A 21057-nucleotide genomic window follows, 5' to 3' on the forward strand; every position below is an offset into this window, starting at 1 on the left:
TAAGAGGAGAGATCGTCTGGCCATGAAAAAGGTAGAGTGTCAAGAGAATTGAACTGATAGTACAAAAAGCCATAAGGGTGGCCTAATAAAAAAAATGAAGCAAGACAGGCTTCGAAGGGAATGCCCTTACTGATACTCACCTTTCTAAAACCTTGAACCAAAGCGGAAGCTCTTTATCGACCTCGAAGGACAACACCATTGTAATCCTCGAAGAGGATGAATAGAGCGAACAACACACTAGCTCACCAATTTGGGCTAACCCGCACCATCAGTCTTTATTGTAGACTGATTCCATGTTTAATGCAATAAAATACATTGACACTCAGATTCGCTTCCATGAATATTTTCCCGGCGACTTCCAAGAAATCATGTGGATAAAGCCTCATAAGCTATCTGACATGGTGGATAATCATATGCTTATGAGCATTCTGATAGAGCGAGTTCGTTGTAAGAATCGTGCAAAAACTGCAGGTGACTTGAAGCCAAAATTTCTATGCGCAAGGAATCCCTGACCCAAGGTCAAGAAATAGTAAAAAAGTTGATCAAGGAGCAGGATGAGTAGAAGCAGTCAAAGGTGACACTTAAAAAACCTAAAATAGGTCGCGTCCAAGGCTTTTTCTGAGAAAAGCCTGAAGGAGTACCTCGAGGAAGCCCTTCATTCCAAGGATAGGTTGGAAGGAGAACCGTCTGACCTCAAGGAAGAATTGGTGGAAACATCTAACCAATATTTTGAGTGGGTAAAAATACAGATAACCCTTCTTTATCCTGGCCTAGACTTGAACGAGACAAACTTATTCAAGGCGGTATGGGATGGCTAGATAATGGACAAATATGAGGTGTCTCTTCCCAGGTGTCTGATCCATCTCTTGATATGACCATTCAGGTCGAACCTAAGAGCACTAATGCAGGAGGATGTTGTTCGCCAGGAAGTCGCGTCATGAGAAAGGTGATCCCAAGAAGATGGTTAGTGAACTCACAATTTTGGATTTTTGTTGTTTTTTACCTTGGGGTTTTTTTTTGTAACCATTCCCTCAGGGGCTTATGTAGTGATTAACTATGTCCTCATGGGCATTTTATCTTGTACTACTGCCCTTCAGGGATTCATTAATGACATATTTGACCTTAAGGAACCCTTTTTATCTTTGCATTATTGTACATATTTTTCTTGAGTAAATTGTTTTCGAACACCCTAAACAAGTTTTTCAACACTATATTTCCCCTGGGGGCGAGGATTCCCCATTAAGGATTATCAATTTTTGTATCCCCTTGGGCGACAAGGATCACTGCACGAGGATCCAATGTGATTTATTACCATTAGGGTGAAAAAGATTCTCTCATGTTGATTCAACATAATCATTGCCTAATGGGCGGCAAGGATTCCACCATGAGGATCCACCATAAGTCATTTCTACTTAGGCAACAAAGATTCCTTAATGAGGATCCAGAATATGTCATTGCCACTAGGGCGACAAGGATTCCTCCATGAGGATCCATTATAATTCATTGTCTTTTGGCCGACTTTGTTAAGATTCCAAACTCTAGCCATCAACTCATGCAAAATAACAGTAGAAGTGTATCAAAATTTATAAAGAAACATGGGGCGCCTCATTAAAAATCTACGCACTCACAGAGGAAAAAAGTCTTACCTTATTAAACAAAAGTTGTCTTTGGAACAATTTATACAATCAACAGAGGTGATACCTCGGTGTAATTAATCTAATTGATAACCTAAATTAAAAAAACACGACATTATGCATAAAAAAGTTAACGAACTCGCCATGTCCTTTTCACTTGACACTTCCATGCTTATCTAAAATAGAGTGACTAACTTCTAATATTTTAGAGGCATCATCTCATTCTCTCGGGGCACTACTTCTGGATTTCAGGTCCACAACATTCATTTCTTTGGCATCTGGGCGCTGGGCATGGGCCAAAAACATTGTCACATTCTTTAGCTTTAAACTATCATGATAACATCTCCCAACAGTCTCATGATCACCCTAGATAACTTTGACACGTCCATTGGCAGTGGGTAATTCATGCACAAGTATAGTGTGGACAAGGCAGTTCCTAAGAGGCTAAAATCATGTTTTTATATGATTGTTATATGAAGAATGGGCGTATATGATGAGATATCTTACCTTGAACATCCTTGTGCTTTCTTCCATATTGAACGCGGTCTTCAAGTTGATGTAACCCTTTATATGTACTTGTTTGCTCGAGAATTCCTCCAACGAGGCTTAAAAAGCTTTGAGGTGGCCCGAGTCCAGGCAACGTCTTTCGAAGGCGTCACAACTTTTTGATAATAAGTTTCTTAATTGTGTCTTTTAAGTGAACTCATACATCAGTGTTATGCTTGTGACTTTTACAGAAGTTGAACAACTTTGACTTGTCCTTTCAAGCACATTCTTTCACTAGGTGGGGGTACTTCACCCCAACCTCTTTAAATTATGTGTTTCAGCATTCATGCAAAATCTTGTCCCTCGAAGTGTTTAGCAAAGTAGGGTAAAAATATAACGCGTATCCCTCTATTTACGTCTCTATCTTTGTCCTCTTTGCGCCTAGTGTCTCCCATTCCCTGGGTTCTACGAGCCTTTATTCTTTTCCACATCTCTATCTATGTAGTTAAAGTAAGTTTGGGCTTGGGTGAGGAAATCACTCACTCCCCACGCCTTTTAGTCCTAAATTTTCGTAGAACATACCGTTCATCCTTAGCCCTTTCACAAATATTCAACAATTCAGACCATCGTTAGTTACCCCTACTTCCACGACTACCTTAGTTAACCGACCAATGTATTTTCGTAATGTTTCCTTTGTTTTCCGGTGGATCCCATAAGAACGAAAATCATTTTAGGATGACACCTTTTGTATTTTGAATTGCATTGTGAACTCATTGCACAAATTTCTCCAAAAGTTAATGAAATTCCCTTCTAAGATATTGAACCACGACGTGACAAATCCTCTGAAAGTCAATACAAATAAGTTGCACTTCACCGCCCTTCTGGCACGATGATAATCGATGATTATTTCCACGCGTTACATTCATTCTTTTAGGTCCTCGATCTCATCATAATTGTCTAACTTTGGTGGTTTCTATATAGACTTTCAGATCTAGTACTCAATAATGTGTTTAGCAAACATATTCTTTCGATGATGAAAGAGAAATTGTCGATTGGTGTTGTTGTTCATCCCCTCTGAAATTGTGTCTTTAGGATGAGTGTAATAACCGCCACATCCCCTAAATCAAGAAGAGGATGAGTGTTTTAATTCTATTTAATCAAGTTACTAAAATCTATTTTCTTCACAAATTTAATCAACTATTTTGAAATTGAAAAATCATATTTCAACACATTAATTAACAAAACCTACCTCAAAATAAAGTTTTCACTGTCCAATCTGACAACTAAACCCAACAATACTAACTCTCACACGTGCCGGCCTCGAAAGTATCGAAGCGAAGTTGAACAAACATAAAAACCTCAACAACAAAACCCAACCAAACCAATAACACTCTCTACTTATAAATACACTCCTCACTATTTTTCGACTCATTTTTGTTTCATTTCATTTTCAACACTTTGTACCCTCCGTCCATCTTTAGATCTCAGATCTCTCTCTCTCTCCAATGGCATCCATCACCGGAACCTCCATGTCCCTCCTCTCCAACAAATCCATGGTATGCACTTTTTTCATTTTCTTAATGTTCTCACACACCAATTTATTCAACGTTGTTTAATAGATCGGTTGAATCAATACAGGTTTCTTGTACCAGGATCTCTGGTCCAAATTCAGTTTCATTCTCAATTAAGGGTGCAAGGTTTCCATCCATTACCTTTCAACCAAGAGGGCTTAGATTTCAAGTTACATGTGCGGTATGATTTTAAGCCATCATAAACTTGTATTTTTCTCTTTTGGATTGTCTAGGTTGTTATTATTCTGTGTATTTTAGTGTATGTTTGTTTTCAAGGTTAATTTAGTAAAAGTTTAGTGTCTTTGATACTAGGATGTTCTAAGGAAGTGGTGATCCTGAACATCTGTGATATTTAAGATCATATAACAAGAAAGGAGTTTGATTTTGTGCAGGCTAAACCAGAGACTGTGCAGAAGGTGTGTGACATTGTCAAGAAGCAATTGGCTCTGGCTGACGGTACAGATGTTACCGGAGAGTCTAAATTTGCTGCTCTTGGAGCTGATTCTCTTGACACGGTATGGTTATGTTTATCTACGAATTCTTGTGTTGGAAAATTGCTAATTTGCAATCTGAACTTTGAGATCCTTTCAAAGTACCTGATTTAGTTGATTGTTGTATCTTCTAGCTACTTGATATTTGAACTGTGCATACCGATTGGAGTCTCACATTGAACACTTTTATTTGCTCAATGTGAGGCTTCTAACATTGCCATACTCTTTAAGAGTTGGCGTTCACGACGGCTTTCACTCAATAAACACTGACCCGATGGCAGCCCTTTCCTTTTTGACGGCTTCACTCGAGTATCAGTAGTATTTAGGGGAGCACCTTAAACTAGCCTATAGGTTGTCCTTTCCGTGATCCAACTGCCTCGAGTACCACGCTGAATACTTTATCTATTTATTGTGGGACGGACTCACACATACCCATGTCTTGATGTCAGTGATTTTGTTGTTGTTGTTGTTTTCTTCCTGCTATAGTGAGTGTTGATGCATTAGTATAAAAACAAGTTTTCCTGAGTCCTTGCTGCATACTGTACTGCAATAAACATGATAAGACAACTTAGTTGGTAGCTGAGCAGGGACATCCGTTTGCAGGGCGTAGATTCGAACCCGCGACATCCCACTTATTCACCTTTAAGGGGTGAAATTCCAGACATTAGGCTATAAGACCCAAAAAAACTACACTGTTTATTATTCAACATGCATGCTAGCATGCTTTATATAGTTCCCACCAATGTTGCCAATTGCATATCTTGAAAATTAAGGGTTCATTCAAATTCTTCTACTCTGAGGTGCTATAGCACCGATATAGCCATTATTTAACCACTCTATGTACTAAATAGCATATCGCAGAACATTAGTAATTTGTAAACTAGTACACTATAGTGCTATAGTGCCGCCATAGCCACTATCTGACAACACTGATTTCTACTCTAAAGTCTACAAATTTGTGTCTGGTAAAATGCCATTGGTTGTCAATTGAGTCTAGTTACTTCACCATTATTGTCTCCATTACCCTTACTTCACAGCTCACACAACCCATACCACTTGAGATATATGCTGAAATGACATGCTAATTGCGGATATTTGATGCATATCAGAACACAATGTCTTTTTTTCCCCTTCTGGTTTACATTCTATGGTATTTTGCTCGATTATTTAGACTGGCATTTCAAATTTTGTACAGGTTGAAATTGTGATGGGACTCGAGGAAGAATTTGGCATTAGCGTGGAAGAAGAAAGTGCTCAGAGCATCACCACTGTCCAAGAAGCTGCTGACATGATCGACAAGCTTCTTGAGACCAAGGCTTAAACCAGCAAAGAGGAGGACTTAACATGTCCATTTTGAAGTGTCTTTTTTTTGTTGCTATATGATATTTGGTGTGTCGGTTTAATTAAACTTCATGTAACTGCTAGATCTTTTCTGGGCCATATTAGGATTACAATAATGTTAGTTTTAATCTTAATTTTGTAGAACTTATGTCTCTTTCTTTACATGTTAAACAGAATTTGCTCTTATAAGTCACAAGTATTTGCTATTTTGAGATAATCATGTGTTCACTACTTCAAAGTTCAACGCCCTTGTTTCTATTAATAAAGATATTTCTTGTTCTGTTTTACTTCATATTTTTGGTACCAATTAATGATAATGCAGAAAAAATGTCTTCTCAGTGTTAATCTTTTGACCTGAGCTCTTACAAGAAAGATTAAACAAAATTATATCAGCTCAAGATGGGAAGTCCGTCGAAAATAGAAAAACTTCGATTAAATTCTATATGCTGTATTAGCCAATATTACAATACAATTATGATAAAAGTTACAATTCAATTCAGAGCCTTGTGATCTTTTAAGCTTATATTTGGAATGAAAATTTGTTAGTTGAAACTGTAAATTCTTTCTGACATAAAAGAAGTTCACTTTGTGCATCACAAATTCATATTATACATATCTTCATACTACTTTTTCATGCCTAAACTAAGTTAATTTTCTTATGCAAATACTGTTGATGCCAATAATGTGATTATGATATACAAAGAATGAGACAAACAGACAGCAAAACAAGACAAAACATGATTACCTAAACATTACTAATATTACTATTGAAATTTCTCACTTGATTGGGCATCATGTGGTCGATAATTGGAAATTATTCCTGATGATTATTAGGTGTCTATCACGTGCACTTCAGCCTCAATATGAAAAATATGAGCACTTGCTTTTGCTTCAACCATGTGACACTGGCACCCCATCTCAACTCAGTTCATGGCATACAAATCTGACAGACCTGGTAGCAACTCTTTCATTTCAATCTGAATGCATCTTTAGAATTTCGGCGAGTTTGACATAATCACAGTGATACCATTAAGTCGTAATTTTGTTGAAATCTAAACATGCACTCAATGTGGCTTTCAGCTTTTAATGAGCATAGTGATGCTGGAATTGCAAAAAGGCACTTTAAAAAGTTCAATTATGGGCCTCTCATTAGAAAGAAAAGATGAACACTTTAACATAAAGGGAAAACAAAAGAAAACTAACCTCAATAATTACAAATGAAAAATCAACAGTAGAAATCATAACTCATAACAAAAATTGCATTTGAGAAAGAAACTGAATTTCATTATAATAATCATCATATACTACAAGGTACTAAGAATGAAAAATTAACAAACAAGAAAGTGGAATATGGCACATCACAAATCATTTACTGCAAAGAAAGATATGCTGCTGCTAAACATGCAAAAACAGTAATGGCTCTGTCAAAAACTACACTTCTATGAGCATTGGAAGCAGCCTGTATTGATCCATATGGTGCAAATGCAGAAAAGGGTCCTGGAGCAATGATGTCATCTGGGTTTGGAGGACTTGGATTGGAAGGAATGGTGGGAATGTCAGAGCCTGTAGGAGTTGGTAAAGCACCACCAGAAGAAGGCAAAAGTGGAACAATGTCGGGTGACAAAGCTTGGGAAGGTAAGAGTGAAGATGGAGAAGGATCTGAGGAGAGTGTGGGAAGTGTGGGAAGTTCAGGAAGAGGTTGTGATTGTGAATAGGAGGAAAGGAGAGGTGAAGGCATGAAAACCATGATGATCATTAATACTAGATAAAAACTGAATGATGCCATTTCTAAGGGTGAAGGCTTTTAGTGGGAAAAAAAATGATGGCAATAACCCTTTATATTGGCAAACACTGTGAAGCTTTGCAGGCTCCTATCACTTTCACAACCCTCTTCTACCTTAAGACTTGTGTGGGGTCATGTAGGGGCCCCACTTGGGTTGAATCCATTGGATCATCATAAGGAAAAGTTGTGTTTTTTTCTTTGAGGAACAGACAAAGAATGGAAAAGGTTTCCATGTGACGTTTGGTGAGAAAGAATCATTTTCTACCCGTGATATTTGGTGCCATACAGCTTTGTTTTTTTGATTTATTTATTAACATGTGTCATTAAGACATAAATTAGGGTTACCCTAATGTTAACAATGTTAATTATAGAACAAAAGGGTACACTGACTTTAGTCTTGCAACACATATTTATCTTTTAAGAAAGGGGTATGTGTGTCCCCTTATCATTTTGATTTGAATGGCATTGATTTCTTATAGCTGACAAATATTTGTTGTTCTGGCCATGTGTGCATATTGGTACCCTATCAAATGAACATGCTATTGTTCCAAATTTCCATTTGAGCTCATAACATCTTGTTTTTAACATGTGCCCTACGTTTCTTCTTTTTTAAATTACCGAAAGTAATTTTTCATTTCATGAAGATACAGAGTACACATAATTCAAATAGAAGTACAGAGTGAAGCCGGAGTGGAATTCACCAAAATGCTACCTTTATCGGGAATTTACTAATACCTGAAAAATAAAGGTACGCGAGTAAAATGGAGAAGTTACAAATTTCGCCAACTAGAACAGGACAATCATATTGGCGAAAATGAACATGAGAATTGTAACATGACATAATATGATACCAATCATTATTCAAATTCAAATGCAGCGAGGTAGCCGCTGCAACTCCAAGGCAGCCAATCCAGCAGTTTTGGCTAAAGCAGGGACACTTGAACTCTTGAGTTCAGAAACTATTCCTTCAATTCTTGAAATCTCTGGTATTGATATTGATAATATCATTGCGTGCAATAAGTACTGCTTGCAAGCATAACCTAACGCATGAAGCATTCTCTGAACCGTTAAATGAGGGATGCCTTTACTCCAGGATTCTAGGATCACAGTGACCTTGGGGAGATTGGTTAGTAGACCGGTTGTGGCTTCTCTAGGAGCGGCCTTGAGCAGTAAAATCACACACTCAGAAGCTATATCGGCAATACTGGTTTCCCTAGATGCGCTCAACTCTAGGAAGACACCAACATTGTTTCCAAAGTCTGTTATATCTCTTATGCATTGCTGGGGGTCAACTGCTCCACTCACCTCAGGAGGACAGTCGCCTAAGAGAGTTGGTTCTGTTGTGTTTCTGAAGCCTTTTGTACAGCTGACTGAACGTGCTAAAAAGGCCCTACACAGCCCAAGAGTTGGTTCCAGTAAATCTTCCATACCCTTTGCACATACAAACTCAAGAAAATTACCAATCCTCCTAACAACTTTCAATTGGGAGAGTAACTTTGACTCCATTTCAGGAGCAGAAGCCAGAGCAAGACACAGCTTAACATTATTCACATTTGCATTTGACAGATCACCAAGCAAGAACTCAAAACATTGTGATATTGTCTTCAGGTGTAAAATGTCTGGAATTGAAATAAAACTGAACTCTAATAACATGACAAGAAGCTTCTGTGCAAAGATAGGAATCGGATCTTCATCTTCGATCAAGGTTGGGTAGAGAGGAAGAAAATGTGTATTCGATACGAACTTCAGATCGTTCAGTCTTTGCTCTTCTTCAATTGGTTCACTCAAGAGAATAATCATCACATCAAAAAAGATTTTAAGGCACAAAAATCTGGCATCACCGTCCTTGTTACCCTTGTAGAGAACTGTCAAACTAGGGAGGATTTCACGAATGAAAATGTCAGGATTGCCAAGGATCACAGAAGATTCCTCCGTGAGAGACTCTAAAATTCGGAGAAGGGTTATTTGGAAGTCATCTCTTCCCTGAAAGCCAAACAATAAACAAAGACAGCAACATCAGATATCAATTGTCAATTAAAAGTATAACTTGTTCTACTGAAAGTCGCAGCTGCCATCTAACTAACACTATGACCTAATCAATGATAGCATTGGTAAAATAATTGTCAAAACAGCTATTTAAGAGAGATAAATTGTAAAACAATATGTATAAATTTAGCAGGCAGTGTATTAGATATTAGAACACTTTCTGTTTTGATTGAGCTATTTTCTTTTAAAATACTAACGTATAACGTGCACAACTCTTGAGGTATGCTCAAATGAGAAACATGCTCCGGTTTTTCAAATTAAACACCACCACCCTTATTGATTGGGAAAATTACACTAGTCTTTTAGGCCTATTGTTATTTTAAGAAAATAGAGAGGTGGGTGTAATTGATGGGTATATATCATCTACAGGATAAAGAGGGTGTATGTCACTTAAGTATATTTCATGCAGAGTAGGTGCAATTTCTCCAAAAATTAACAAATCTTATAATTTATTATAAGTAGAAAAACTATTTTCATAGATAAATTTAATAATACTTTGTAGACATAAAATTTCAGCATTTTTACTGCCAAACTAATAATTTCTATTGAGTAGATTAAGTCTACAACTTTTTATGAAGTTTAAAAATGATTTGATCCTTCATCAAATAATTCTAACTTAACATACAGTTTATTTTTTAAAATACAAAAGGTGGTGATAAGATTACATAGCCATGAGCATTCGATTAATTTAAAATTTGGAGTGCATGATCTTTAAGATAATATTACCATATTCAACAGTTGGATTGATGAACTTTAATGTTTACAAAAAAGTTATTAAGCCCGGTAACTTAACAAAAGTTACTCTCGAAGTAAGTTCATCTCACTGATTAATTATATCAAATACTTACTTTGAGATCAACACTCTTTTTTGGTGAGATTTGAGGTCAACCCTTAGATTCTAAAATACACCTTTTATTTCATTAGTAGACTATCTATCGACTATATCTTAGCACACTTAATATCTAATGAAACTTTGCAGCTTAGCTCTGACTGAACTCATGATTTCAGGAAAGCATGGGATTAAAAGTAAACAAGATCTAACGGCTGAGTCACTGACCTGAAACGGTGCCTCTGCGAGTTTAATGAGATTCGCCAACTGCCGTAGTACTGGAAGTGTCGCCACTTTATGCTTAAAAGCTGAACTTTCAAGAAGATGAAGGACAACAGGAAACAAATTAATATTGGCTTTTGGAGCAGATCTGCCGGTAAGGGAAGAGATATGTCCATGGCGCCTTCCTCCCATCATTTGCTGGATATCCCCTGTTATTATATCCAGTAAACCTGGAATAGTAGATGCCACAATATGCAGAAATGCAACTAAACACTGCCGCACAAAGGCATCCTTCTCTTTTCCCAGCCTATCCACCACTGAGAGTAACTTATGGCTGCAAAAGAACTGTGGAAGCCACCTTCTACCGTGCTTGCAGAGGAGAGCCACAAAAACAAGTGCCTTTCCTTTTAAAACTTCACTACCCTGCTCAACAAGGGACAAAAGACTTGGGATCAGATTTTTATCCTCTGAAAGTTGTATAAGGTATCTTCCAACATTTGTGAGCATATGACTTCCAAGCATTGCTAAGTTAAGAAGATTTAAGCTAATTTGCTGCTCTCGCGGACTGCCTTTGACAAGAGCAGAAGCTAGATCCTTGAATGAGAGTTTCTCTATAACAGACTGAATGCTAGAAGGATTAAAGCGAACTAAGCGTACTAAACATGATCCTGCAGTAAGCCTCATGCTTTCCTGTTTCCCTGCCGCTCTATAGATATAGCAGAGATTATTAATTACATCTTGACTGGTGAAACGTCCCACCCAGACCCCTCCTTGGCTGCAAATATTCTCAACTGTTCTCAATGCATACAACTGAGTTATATCATCCTCACCTTTTCTCAATATCGCTGTCACAAGGGAAATTAATGAATTTGGAACCTGCAGCCAGAAGAAAATAAGATAACTCTAGAAAAATATGAACTTTGAATGCTCACAAAGAAAATAAAAATAGGTGGAAGTAAACACACGCGCGCGCACACAAACACGCCAAATCACTACAGAACTCAAGCTTCAAATGGCATAGGCAGATGGACAATAAACTTTACATGCAACAAGCTTAGAAGCTAACCTGCCAGCCATGTGCGGTCCTATTGTCCTTTGATGGAGATTCAAGCGGAGTGTTATCTTTAGAGTCAGCACTTTGGGTAGATATATAAAATAGCAACTCACCCAAAGCAGCCATAGAAAACCTTCTTACTTTTTCCTGTCTGTCCCTAAGGCCATCCGTCAGTGAACCTAGAATTCCAGAATTAGCCAAACTGTCATCAACAAAGGTAGAGTGTCTGATCAACAGACCAATCAGTGAAGCAAGTTGAACACGTAAAGCTGATGCCTTAGATTGACGTAGCAATTTTATGAGAATGAGCATTATTGGCCCATTGGTCAAGATATTGGCTGCATCAGCATTACTGCTCAACATCTCGAGGTACCTAACCACATTTTGTTTTTCTCCAATGCTAGTATTCCCATTCAAGATGGCTATAATTCGGTTATGCACTGCCTCCAATTGCTCTTTAGGCATTTTGATAAAATCAGGTGCTTGCAACGCCTCAAAAGGAAGTGAAGGGATGGCTTCCGAGCCTTTGTCAACTTTTCTGCTGGGCATTACAGGTCTGACTGAGAGATCAGATGGATGCCAAATAACCTGGGAATTGTCGTTTGATGATCTTGAAGAATCTGAGTCAAGGCCAGAACCTAAATCTTCTTTTGGCCTATGTTTTTTCACTAGAGGGCTTACACTTGGAGAAATAGCAGATATGTCAGAACGGTCAGGAGTTGACTCGTGATCGAATGACCTTGAATCGTCTGAGGCAGGAGTAGTCACAGATAAGGTGTCCAACCGGTGAATAACATTTTCAGTGTCCTCTGCTTTTCCCTGATTCTGAAAACTATTCTCCATTTTCTCATTGGGCACAGGTGTGTGCTCAGAACCATCAGTTTCTTCAAGTGTATCCTCTTCACTATTCTCATTAAAATCAAGTTCCATGTCAGTGTTCTCAATCTTAACGTCTGCATCCTTCTCAGAGCCATTGGGCAAGGGGCGACGATAGTTTTCTTTCTCATTTTCTTTTTGTAAATTTGATTTTGCTATTCTTGAAAGTCTCAAAAGATTCAAACCTTTTTTAATATTGGAATCTTTCTGCTTGACCTCAACTGCTCGACCAGATCCCTTTGTCTGAGTTCTGTGACTATTTGGTGTTGCCCTTGTTGGTGTCTCAATGCCCCTTGATCCTAAACCAGAATTTTCGTCCTTTTTTAGCACTCCTTTCGTGTCTTTTTCACGATATTTGGGAGGGGTTCTGTTATGAGAAGACTTATCTCCATTACGTTCTGATAAGCATGGTTTAGCATGAAGCTCTATCATATCATCAAATGCAGGTTGAGAAGGAAGAGACACTAGAGAGAATTTGGTTTTCCAAAAGGCATGACCACAAAGCTCAGGCCACTGTATTCTTTCGGCTGGATCTTTGACCAACAGAGAATTAATTAAATTGACAAAAGGTCGACTTGGATTTCCAGGGAGAGGTGGAGTCGGGTCTGAAATGATGGATTTTACAAGGTGCGTGAATTCTCTACCCACAAAAGGAGGCTTCCCAGTATAACACTCATATAGCACACAGCCTAGAGCCCAGAAATCAGAAGCATAAGAATGAACTCCGCCATCTTCAAAAAGCTCCGGAGCCATGTAAGAGGGTGTTCCACGTTTTGCTTGAGGCAACTGCAGAAAGAAGTAAAGAGACATAGTATGTATTAACATATTATTTGGTTTCAGTAGAAAAGTGACAGCCATAGTTGAGTAGAGGTCTATAAATACATGAATATTGATGTCCAAAATTGCAAGAGTTAGTAAAGCATACCGATGAAGAAGGAACTTTCGATATCTCTTTTAACTTTCTGGCCAATCCGAAATCACAGAGCTGCATCAATAAAGTAATATAAAGTAATAAGTACACACTTCAACTCATATTAACAAAAGGGAAATTAACTAAATCAATCCAATCAACAATGAAAGAGAGTGAATAAATTGACACCTTTGTACGACCATTTTCATCTAGTAGAATATTTGATGGTTTCAAATCACAATAAATTATTCCATTTGAATGTAAATACCTGAAAAAGGAGTATCCAAGTTCAATGCATAACAAGAGTAATACAGTACAACTAAACTAAGGGAAAACAAAGGGAAATTGACATACTGCAGAGCTCTAACGAGGTCACAAGCAAGCTCATTAACAGATTCCTCTGGAAGCTGAATATCCTGAAATTCATCTTCTAATAAGCACTAAAACGAGTATAACAACAAGTACAATCTCCCATTCCAAAACACATGCAATGAAATACTAAATACCTGCCGTAAGATCGAAAGTAGATCCCCACCCACACAATACTCCAAGACCAACCATAAGTGAGCAGAAGTTTCATACCTAAAAAAGCATAAATATACAAAACTTAAGAACCGAGTTCGAACAAAGTAATCTAAGCACTATTAATAGTAAGAATTCCTCGCTTTCAAATTCTCCTTATTTTAGTAAGTACGAATTATTTTATTCATCACATTCACATCAAACAAGTTGAATAGAATTTAACAGTCCTCACCATGAATAAAACTTGAGCACATTTTGGTGATCCAAAGTGTGAAGAATCCTAACCTGCAGAAGAGTAACAAAAAACTTAATTACGTTAGTTTTCGCACATCAACACAATACAGCTCAAGATCTGGTAGAAAACAGTGGAAAATTGTTAATAAATAATTAATTAACAAGAATAATTTCATAACTCACTTCTTGAAGAACCTTGTTTTTCTGAGATTTATCAACGCTTTTGATTGCGAAATACTCGATCGTCTTCTTCTTTCTACCTTTATACACGGTCTGCGAAATCACACACACAAAAAAAAGTAAGATCGATGGAGAGATGGAAGTGCGAAAATTGAAGATGGAAATGAAAGGAGAAAGAGGTAGGTTGAGTTACGGAGTATCTGCCACGGCCAATGGCTTCGTAGATGTGATACTGGTTCATGCTGAATGTGGAATTTCTAGGGTTTTGCTTTGGGGATTTGGGATGGTGGTGATGTGTGTGTGGATGAACAGAGAGTGTTCTAACGGGCGGGGTATTTTGAAAATTTGAAATGAGTGGGTATTGTTTTCTTGCTTCGTTTAAATGAAATGGGGACAGGGAGACTTGTTTTAAATTTTGTTTTGGACTATTTATTATATTTGAAATTGGAAGGATGCTATTATCTTATTGACCTTTTGTATTGCAGTCGTAATTCAAAAAAAAAAACTTAAATAGTATTTTGGTTAAGTAAGTTGACGACTTTTTAATTTTGATCCTTAAATTATTATTTTGTTCAAGTTTTTTTAGGTTGAATTTCGTTTATTTTTAGTCCTGACGACAATTTTTTATTATAAATAATTTTTTACTATAAAAAAGTTGATGTGCTAACGTAACGTTACTTACATGACAGACTTATTATAATTACTATTATTATTTTTTAAATTTCACGTAGATTAATTATTATTATTTAATTATTTGGGCGTTAAATGATAAAAGCAAAAACATACCAAATCTTTCAAAAATGGCTTTTCATTTTTTATTTTTTTAAATTTTTATATAGATTAATTATTATTTATTTATTTGAGTGATAAATGATAAAAGTCAAAGCTTACCAAAACTTTCAAAAAATGTTCCCCAGAGGGTTCAAACCCTAGACCATTAAACATTAAGCTACTTATATAAAACTTTTTTTTTATAAGCAAGGTATATTATATAACGAGTACTAGGGGTACTCGAACCCGCTTACAAAAGAGGAGCAAAAAGTTCGGAACAAAGAAATTACTAACCAACTGAAATCTACCTTAAGTAAAATAATGGGTTTTTACAAAAGTCGTAGAAATTACACTTGGAATAAGCAATTTCGCCGAAAAACAACCATCTCCAAATCTTCAATTTGATCTCCCAAGTGATATCATTAACATTACAAATTCCACTATTAAAAATAATGTCATTTCTCCTCAACCAAAGGCCCCTTACCACAGCCATCCATACCAGCCCCTCCTTTCTTCTATTGACTTTCGACGATCTCGCTAAAGCACCCTACTGAAGAATTTTTTTCCAAGGAATCTCCTCATGAACCAGATCCAAGCCTGTCCAAAGTGCTATATTGTTCCACACCCTCCTCGCTACTGAGCAATCGAAGAAAATATGAGATAACGATTCCACCTCCCCTGCACAAAAAACACAAAACGGATCCGAATTTGTTAACAGGATACCTCTACGAACCAGCTGATCTTTGGTTGGTAACCTGTTTAAAAGACATCTCCAGACAAAACCCTTAATGTTGAACGGCACTTAAGCGGACCACAACGTACGAAAAGCTCTGGAAATGTCATCACTAAAGTTCAAAATATATGTTCTGCCCGTCAAACGGTCATTACCTGCCTTAGCGCTATAGCCATGATCCCTATCATACTTCCAGAACAAAACATCCAGATTGTCCTTTACCGGAGCTACAGGCCCAATGAGGATAAGAAGTTGCTGATATACTGCCAAAGAAGAAGCGGACAGCAGATCCATTTGTATTCCAAAATCACCCCAAACCCAATAGTCACCGATCCGCTTACCAAACTCAAACACCATCTTTCTCTTCATCGAGCTGACAGAGTATAAGACAGAAAAAGCTTCCTTGAAAATAAAATCACCAAGCCAAAGAGATTCCTAGAAGAGAATAGCGCTCCCCCCTCCCAAACGATAAGAGAGATTCCCGATCAAAACCGATTCCAAATTTCCAGCATCCAGGTTAACTAAATCTTTCCACCAGGACGAAGAGGAGCGGACAGCAGATCCATTTGTATTCCAAAATCACCCCAAACCCAAGAGTCACCGATCCACTTACCAAACTCAAACACCATATTTCCCTTCATCGAGCTGACAAAGTATAAAACATGATGGATGCATGCACCAAGTAAGAATGAGGACTAAATTAAAAAATGAAATAATTTTACAATTTAAACTTCTTTTTCTTCCTCTTCTTTAATTTGTATTCTTCTTCTTCCTCTACACCTTTATCTAATTCGTTTCATTTAATTTTGTTGTTGTTTGTGATGATGGGAGAAGAATTTGCAAGCTTCGTCATCTAATAGAATTGGTGGTGATTTTTTGTTGTACAATGGTTGTCTTTGGTCTTGATAGAAGCGTGAGAAATTATTTGTAAGCAAAGAATAATAACACGTGTGATAATTGTCATTCAAACAAGCAATTCGGGCATCAAGAAGAAAAAAGGGAAAACAAAGAATAATTTTGGGTTTAATAAAATTTTGGGTTTGAAAAAAGGTTAGGGATAAAGATATGAATACAAATCCATAATTTTGGATTAAATAATGTTTTCGTCCCTATAAGTTTGTGCGCTTTTGGTTTTAGCCTATGTAACCTTTCTTTTTTTTTATTTCAGTCCCTAATTCTAAGATTGTGTTCATATCTTCATGTCCAACCGTCATACAAATTCATAATTTTTTCAAATCGATGAGAACATATGTGTTTGTTTATGAGGTATTCATGTATGTTTATTTAGTGCTCCACCATTTCAAACTTTAATCATCTTTGGTTGTTTGATTATGTAACTTTACTATTCACTTTTTCTCTCATAATTTGCACCATCATCTTCCATTAAAGCTTCATATATGAGATTCTTTTTACAGTTGTTTGTTATTATACAACCACACTTATGAGATAATGCTTAAACCCTTACGAGACAGTTGCATATTAGGATGAAATCATAGAAATTATGATTTAGCGCAATTTTCATATATTACAATTTCATTGCAACTATTTAACAAAAGATGTTAACGGATAAGTGGTAAAGGAAGAAGCATTTAAACCAAGGGGGATTGAATGCCACAATTCGCAAAAATATATTTTGTTAAATTAATATTGACACATGACACCAAATTGTATAAGCCACATGTATTAATGAGTGTCATAATCTGTCATATAAGAAAAGTCTGTCTTTTTTCCTAATCTTCGTGCTGCCACGTCAGCAACTATTCTTTCAATTTTCCACATCAGCTTCTCTCTTTCTCTAATTTCCTATTTTTTTCCGCTTTCGAATTCTCTTTTCATTTTCTTCTTTCATCATGGGTAGTTAAGACACAACCCTTCCACTACCAACATCGGTTACAAAATTGAAATCGTTTCACCTCCATCTTCATAAACCACCCTCTCACTTACATAATTGTTGCTTCTTCCTTCTCCTTATCCCTCTTCTTCTTCCTTCTCCCTCTCTTTTTTCATTGTTATTATGGAGTATCAGACAGGTTTAATTTTGATTTTGATTTAGTGTTTGTTGTTTCAGGTATGATGGTGTTGACTCACATGGAAGGGGGAAGATTCGTCGGCGGTGCCTGTAAAGTGTTCGCCTCTAATACCATTCACGTTGCGGATGTAAGAATGAAAAGTAGAAGAACACTGTCACGTCATTGGTGTGTTTCCAGAAGCGGATATGTGGTGTTGGAGTTATTGTCAAGTTGCATATCAAGAAAAAGGTAACTATTAATATTGCTAATTTAGGGTTTTATGGGGGAAGGGATTGTTGAATTGCTTTCCTATTAGTTACTCCTTTTTTAGTTTTTTCTATCATTATTGTTGCTAAATGTTTAATTTCCCTTTTTATCTTTGTTCCATTGTGTAACTGTCAATAGGTTATAAAACATATTTCAATAGGACAGTTTTGTAATAGAATGTTTTAGACATAGGTTAAGCCATTCCAGTGTAATAGAATGATTTAGATATAAGTCTTTAATGTTTTCCCAATTCAAGGAAATTGAGGAAAGAATTTTGTTTAGTTGTTTTGATTAATTGTTGTAGTTACAAAATATAAAGTCGATGATGTAAAGTCATAAATTAGAACAGTGGAAGAAATTATGGCCGCTTTTAGAAAATTGGAATAATTTACACGATGAAATTCGGCGAACAAGTTTATTTAGGTTCATTATTCTTTGTAGTTGACAAATATATGACAGTTAATCCAAAAAATGAAATATCATTTGTGACATTCACAATCTATATGGAGAAACGAAAAAAACTATGGATTTTATATTATTATTGAAATTTAGCTGATGTAAATTTGATATTTTTTAAAAATATTTGTGCACATTTGTTTTTAGTGTATCCGATCAATCCAACCCAAACCAACATGTTGTTTATCAGTCTGGTTCAGTTTGGGCTTTATCGCAAAAATGTCAAATCCAATCCAATCCATATATTTTTGATCGGTTTGGACATCAGATTCTCTCAAAACCAAACCAAACTGGCTCGCGAACACCCATACTAATTTATTCATCTAATTTACAAAATATTTCCAAACTTTGATTTTACAAATAATTTTGTTTTCTGTAAGTATAAAGTGCACAACCTAAGAGGAGGTGAATTAGGTTTGACGAATTTGTAGAGATTTTAAGCATTTTTTTTAGTTTTTTTTTAATTATTTTCCAGAATTATCAACAAATGAATCAATAAGAAAGGGAAAAGTAAAGTGTGGAAAGTGAATAACACAAGGATATATCCTGGTCACTCTTTTCAAACAAGAGTACTCCAATCCCCTCATATCCCGTGAGAGATTTCACTGTTATCATATCTTTGCACAAGCCTACTACTAAGATTTATATTACAATCTTCTAACGATAACAAGAAGCACACCACTTACTTAATTTCCAAACACTAACAACTATGATGGACTTTGAATCACCCAAATTCAGAGGACCTTTCTAAAATATAAAAAAATAACATTTTCTATTTTCAACAATAAGTACTGCAACACCTTCTTATACATTCTTATAGATGAAGAATCACCACACACTTAGCCTGTGTTTGGTAAGAGTGAAGTTGAGAAGAGAGAGAATTTGAAGAGAAGTGTTGTATTTCTTCTACTTGATATGAAGAAAAATTGCTAAGAGAAACTCGAAAAGAGTGGAGCCTACACGTTTTTCATTTCTCTGCTAACATGAGAAGAAAGGAACAAGAATGTGACTCTTTTATTCATCTTCCATTTTTGTCCTTATCTTTATAAATTGTCATACCATTTTTACTTTAAAAAATATTTATATGGGTTAAATAAAATAAATTATTTTTGAAACACAAGGACAATTTTGTCTTTTTAAAAATGAAACGCACTTATCTCTCTCTCTCTCTTCTATTTTTCTTCTTTTTTTAAACTAAACAATACTCTAAATTTATTCTATTTTTCATCACTTTCTCTCTTCTCATCTTCTTTCTCACCTTTCATTCTCTTCTCAATTTTTTCTCACAACCAAACACACCCTTATAGAAATATGTAATTTATTCTCTGATTATGTGTGATGATAACTCTTACAAAATAACATTTATCTTCTTGCATTTTAACCTCACATTCTTGCAAAAGTGGATTCGACACAATAAATTATACAACATAAAAAATAGTTGTCGTCAACAAGTATATCAAAATAATGTGATGCCTCTCAAAATCACTTTTGTCAACTTATCTTTTCTTACACAAACAAATCCCATATAAAATATCCTTGTGGGTTGTATAACACAATTTATTTTCAGAAATACTTATGAAATTTCTAGGTTTTCCTATTCCATGTAAATGAGAGGCAGTAACAAACTTGTTTTTTTTTAATATATAAATTTTAAATTGTTTAATTTGTAGTTAGTTGAGTGATCAACAATATTTAATTACGTATTTGCAAAGAATAAATATGGTGATCTAAATTTAAAGGAAAATGCTAATTGTTAAGAAAACATAAAAACAAAAAAGGCAAGAATAAATCTCAACCATTCATTATCACCACCACCCCATGATTCCTATTAAAAAGGAAATAAAATTAAAAATAAATTAAAATTTTTCCTATAATATAGTGACATATGGACATTCTTGCATTTCTTCTCCAATTTCCTTCGTACTAAATACATTACTCAAATTTAAATTCAAAATTTTCATATAAAATATTCTCACAGTGAAACCTCTAAACCAAACTAAAAAAAAATAGTTTTGATATTTAAAAACTTAGGTTTTGTTTGGATTGATGGAATCGGATGGAGCGGAGCGGAATGGAATGAAATAAAATGATATTCCGTTGTTTGGATAATTTAAAAACAGATGGAGCGGAGCGGAAAGGAGTGGTATGGATTCCATTCCATTCCATCACTTACCACCATATTCCTTCCCCTCCGATTTGGGCGGAATGAATAATTTGTCTTATTCCGTTCTAAAATTTCCAAACAATGGAATGGTATATTCGTTCCGCTCCGTTCCACTCCGCTCCATCTCATTCCGCTCCATTCCATTCCGCTCCGTTCATTTCATGATATCCAAACATACCCTTAGAGATTGTATTTTTGGTTAGGAGGAGTCTAGTCTAGCACATAACTCACACATACTAAGTGTGATAACGTGAAAGATTACAAATTTAAAAATAATATAATAAATAAACACAAAATTACATATTAGATCAATGGCAAAACATTTATCTATTTTAAAATAGAGAAAAAGAGATATGCATCGACAGTGTAAAATATTTTTAGACTGTCAACCAATCACAATCATGTATCCAAGTAAAATACAATTTTAATTTAAAAAAACTAATATGACATGGCAAGTGTAAAACTAGTTTACACCGTC

At 35.9% G+C, this 21057-nt stretch overlaps 3 protein-coding genes across 3 annotated transcripts; 1 reads left to right on the forward strand and 2 right to left on the reverse strand.

Annotated features, from left to right (window-relative positions):
- The first annotated feature begins 3500 nt into the window (after positions 1 to 3500).
- Positions 3501 to 5740, forward strand: LOC131631552 (acyl carrier protein 1, chloroplastic-like). The gene is made up of 4 exons (XM_058902348.1): positions 3501 to 3676; positions 3759 to 3872; positions 4084 to 4206; positions 5378 to 5740. The coding sequence occupies exons 1-4, from the start codon at positions 3626 to 3628 to the stop codon at positions 5501 to 5503; spliced, it is 414 nt and encodes a 137-aa protein (XP_058758331.1). The 5' UTR covers positions 3501 to 3625; the 3' UTR covers positions 5504 to 5740.
- Positions 5741 to 6785: 1045 nt separating this feature from the next.
- On the reverse strand, positions 6786 to 7374 carry LOC131631551 (classical arabinogalactan protein 25-like). Its single transcript, XM_058902347.1, has one exon. The coding sequence runs from the start codon at positions 7307 to 7309 to the stop codon at positions 6893 to 6895; it is 417 nt and encodes a 138-aa protein (XP_058758330.1). The 5' UTR covers positions 7310 to 7374; the 3' UTR covers positions 6786 to 6892.
- Positions 7375 to 7918: 544 nt separating this feature from the next.
- LOC131631553 (serine/threonine-protein kinase RUNKEL-like) lies at positions 7919 to 14581 on the reverse strand. The gene is made up of 10 exons (XM_058902350.1): positions 14373 to 14581; positions 14183 to 14272; positions 13998 to 14050; positions 13750 to 13825; positions 13598 to 13659; positions 13433 to 13511; positions 13259 to 13318; positions 11470 to 13119; positions 10410 to 11279; positions 7919 to 9289 (listed from the first exon to the last, which is right to left on the reverse strand). Exons 1-10 carry the CDS (start codon positions 14418 to 14420, stop codon positions 8174 to 8176), a joined length of 4104 nt encoding a protein of 1367 aa, XP_058758333.1. The 5' UTR covers positions 14421 to 14581; the 3' UTR covers positions 7919 to 8173.
- Positions 14582 to 21057: the final 6476 nt, after the last annotated feature.

Source organism: Vicia villosa, unplaced genomic scaffold (assembly GCF_029867415.1).
Source record: "Vicia villosa cultivar HV-30 ecotype Madison, WI unplaced genomic scaffold, Vvil1.0 ctg.000843F_1_1, whole genome shotgun sequence".
Lineage (NCBI taxonomy): Eukaryota > Viridiplantae > Streptophyta > Magnoliopsida > Fabales > Fabaceae > Vicia > Vicia villosa.

What these genes read in the sequence shown, in the direction of transcription:
- LOC131631552 (XM_058902348.1), top strand. Translation starts at nt 3,626, where the DNA reads ATGGCATCCATCACCGGAACCTCCATGTCCCTCCTCTCCAACAAATCC. An exon ending in TCCTCTCCAACAAATCCATG is followed by an intron (nt 3,677 to 3,758) that starts GTATGCACTTTT and finishes GAATCAATACAG; the next exon opens with GTTTCTTGTACCAGGATCTC. An exon ending in GAGCTGATTCTCTTGACACG is followed by an intron (nt 4,207 to 5,377) that starts GTATGGTTATGT and finishes AATTTTGTACAG; the next exon opens with GTTGAAATTGTGATGGGACT.
- LOC131631551 (XM_058902347.1), bottom strand. Translation starts at nt 7,309, where the DNA reads ATGGCATCATTCAGTTTTTATCTAGTATTAATGATCATCATGGTTTTC.
- LOC131631553 (XM_058902350.1), bottom strand. Translation starts at nt 14,420, where the DNA reads ATGAACCAGTATCACATCTACGAAGCCATTGGCCGTGGCAGATACTCC. An exon ending in TTGGCCGTGGCAGATACTCC is followed by an intron (nt 14,273 to 14,372) that starts GTAACTCAACCT and finishes GTGATTTCGCAG; the next exon opens with ACCGTGTATAAAGGTAGAAA. An exon ending in TACTTTCGATCTTACGGCAG is followed by an intron (nt 13,660 to 13,749) that starts GTATTTAGTATT and finishes GATGAATTTCAG; the next exon opens with GATATTCAGCTTCCAGAGGA.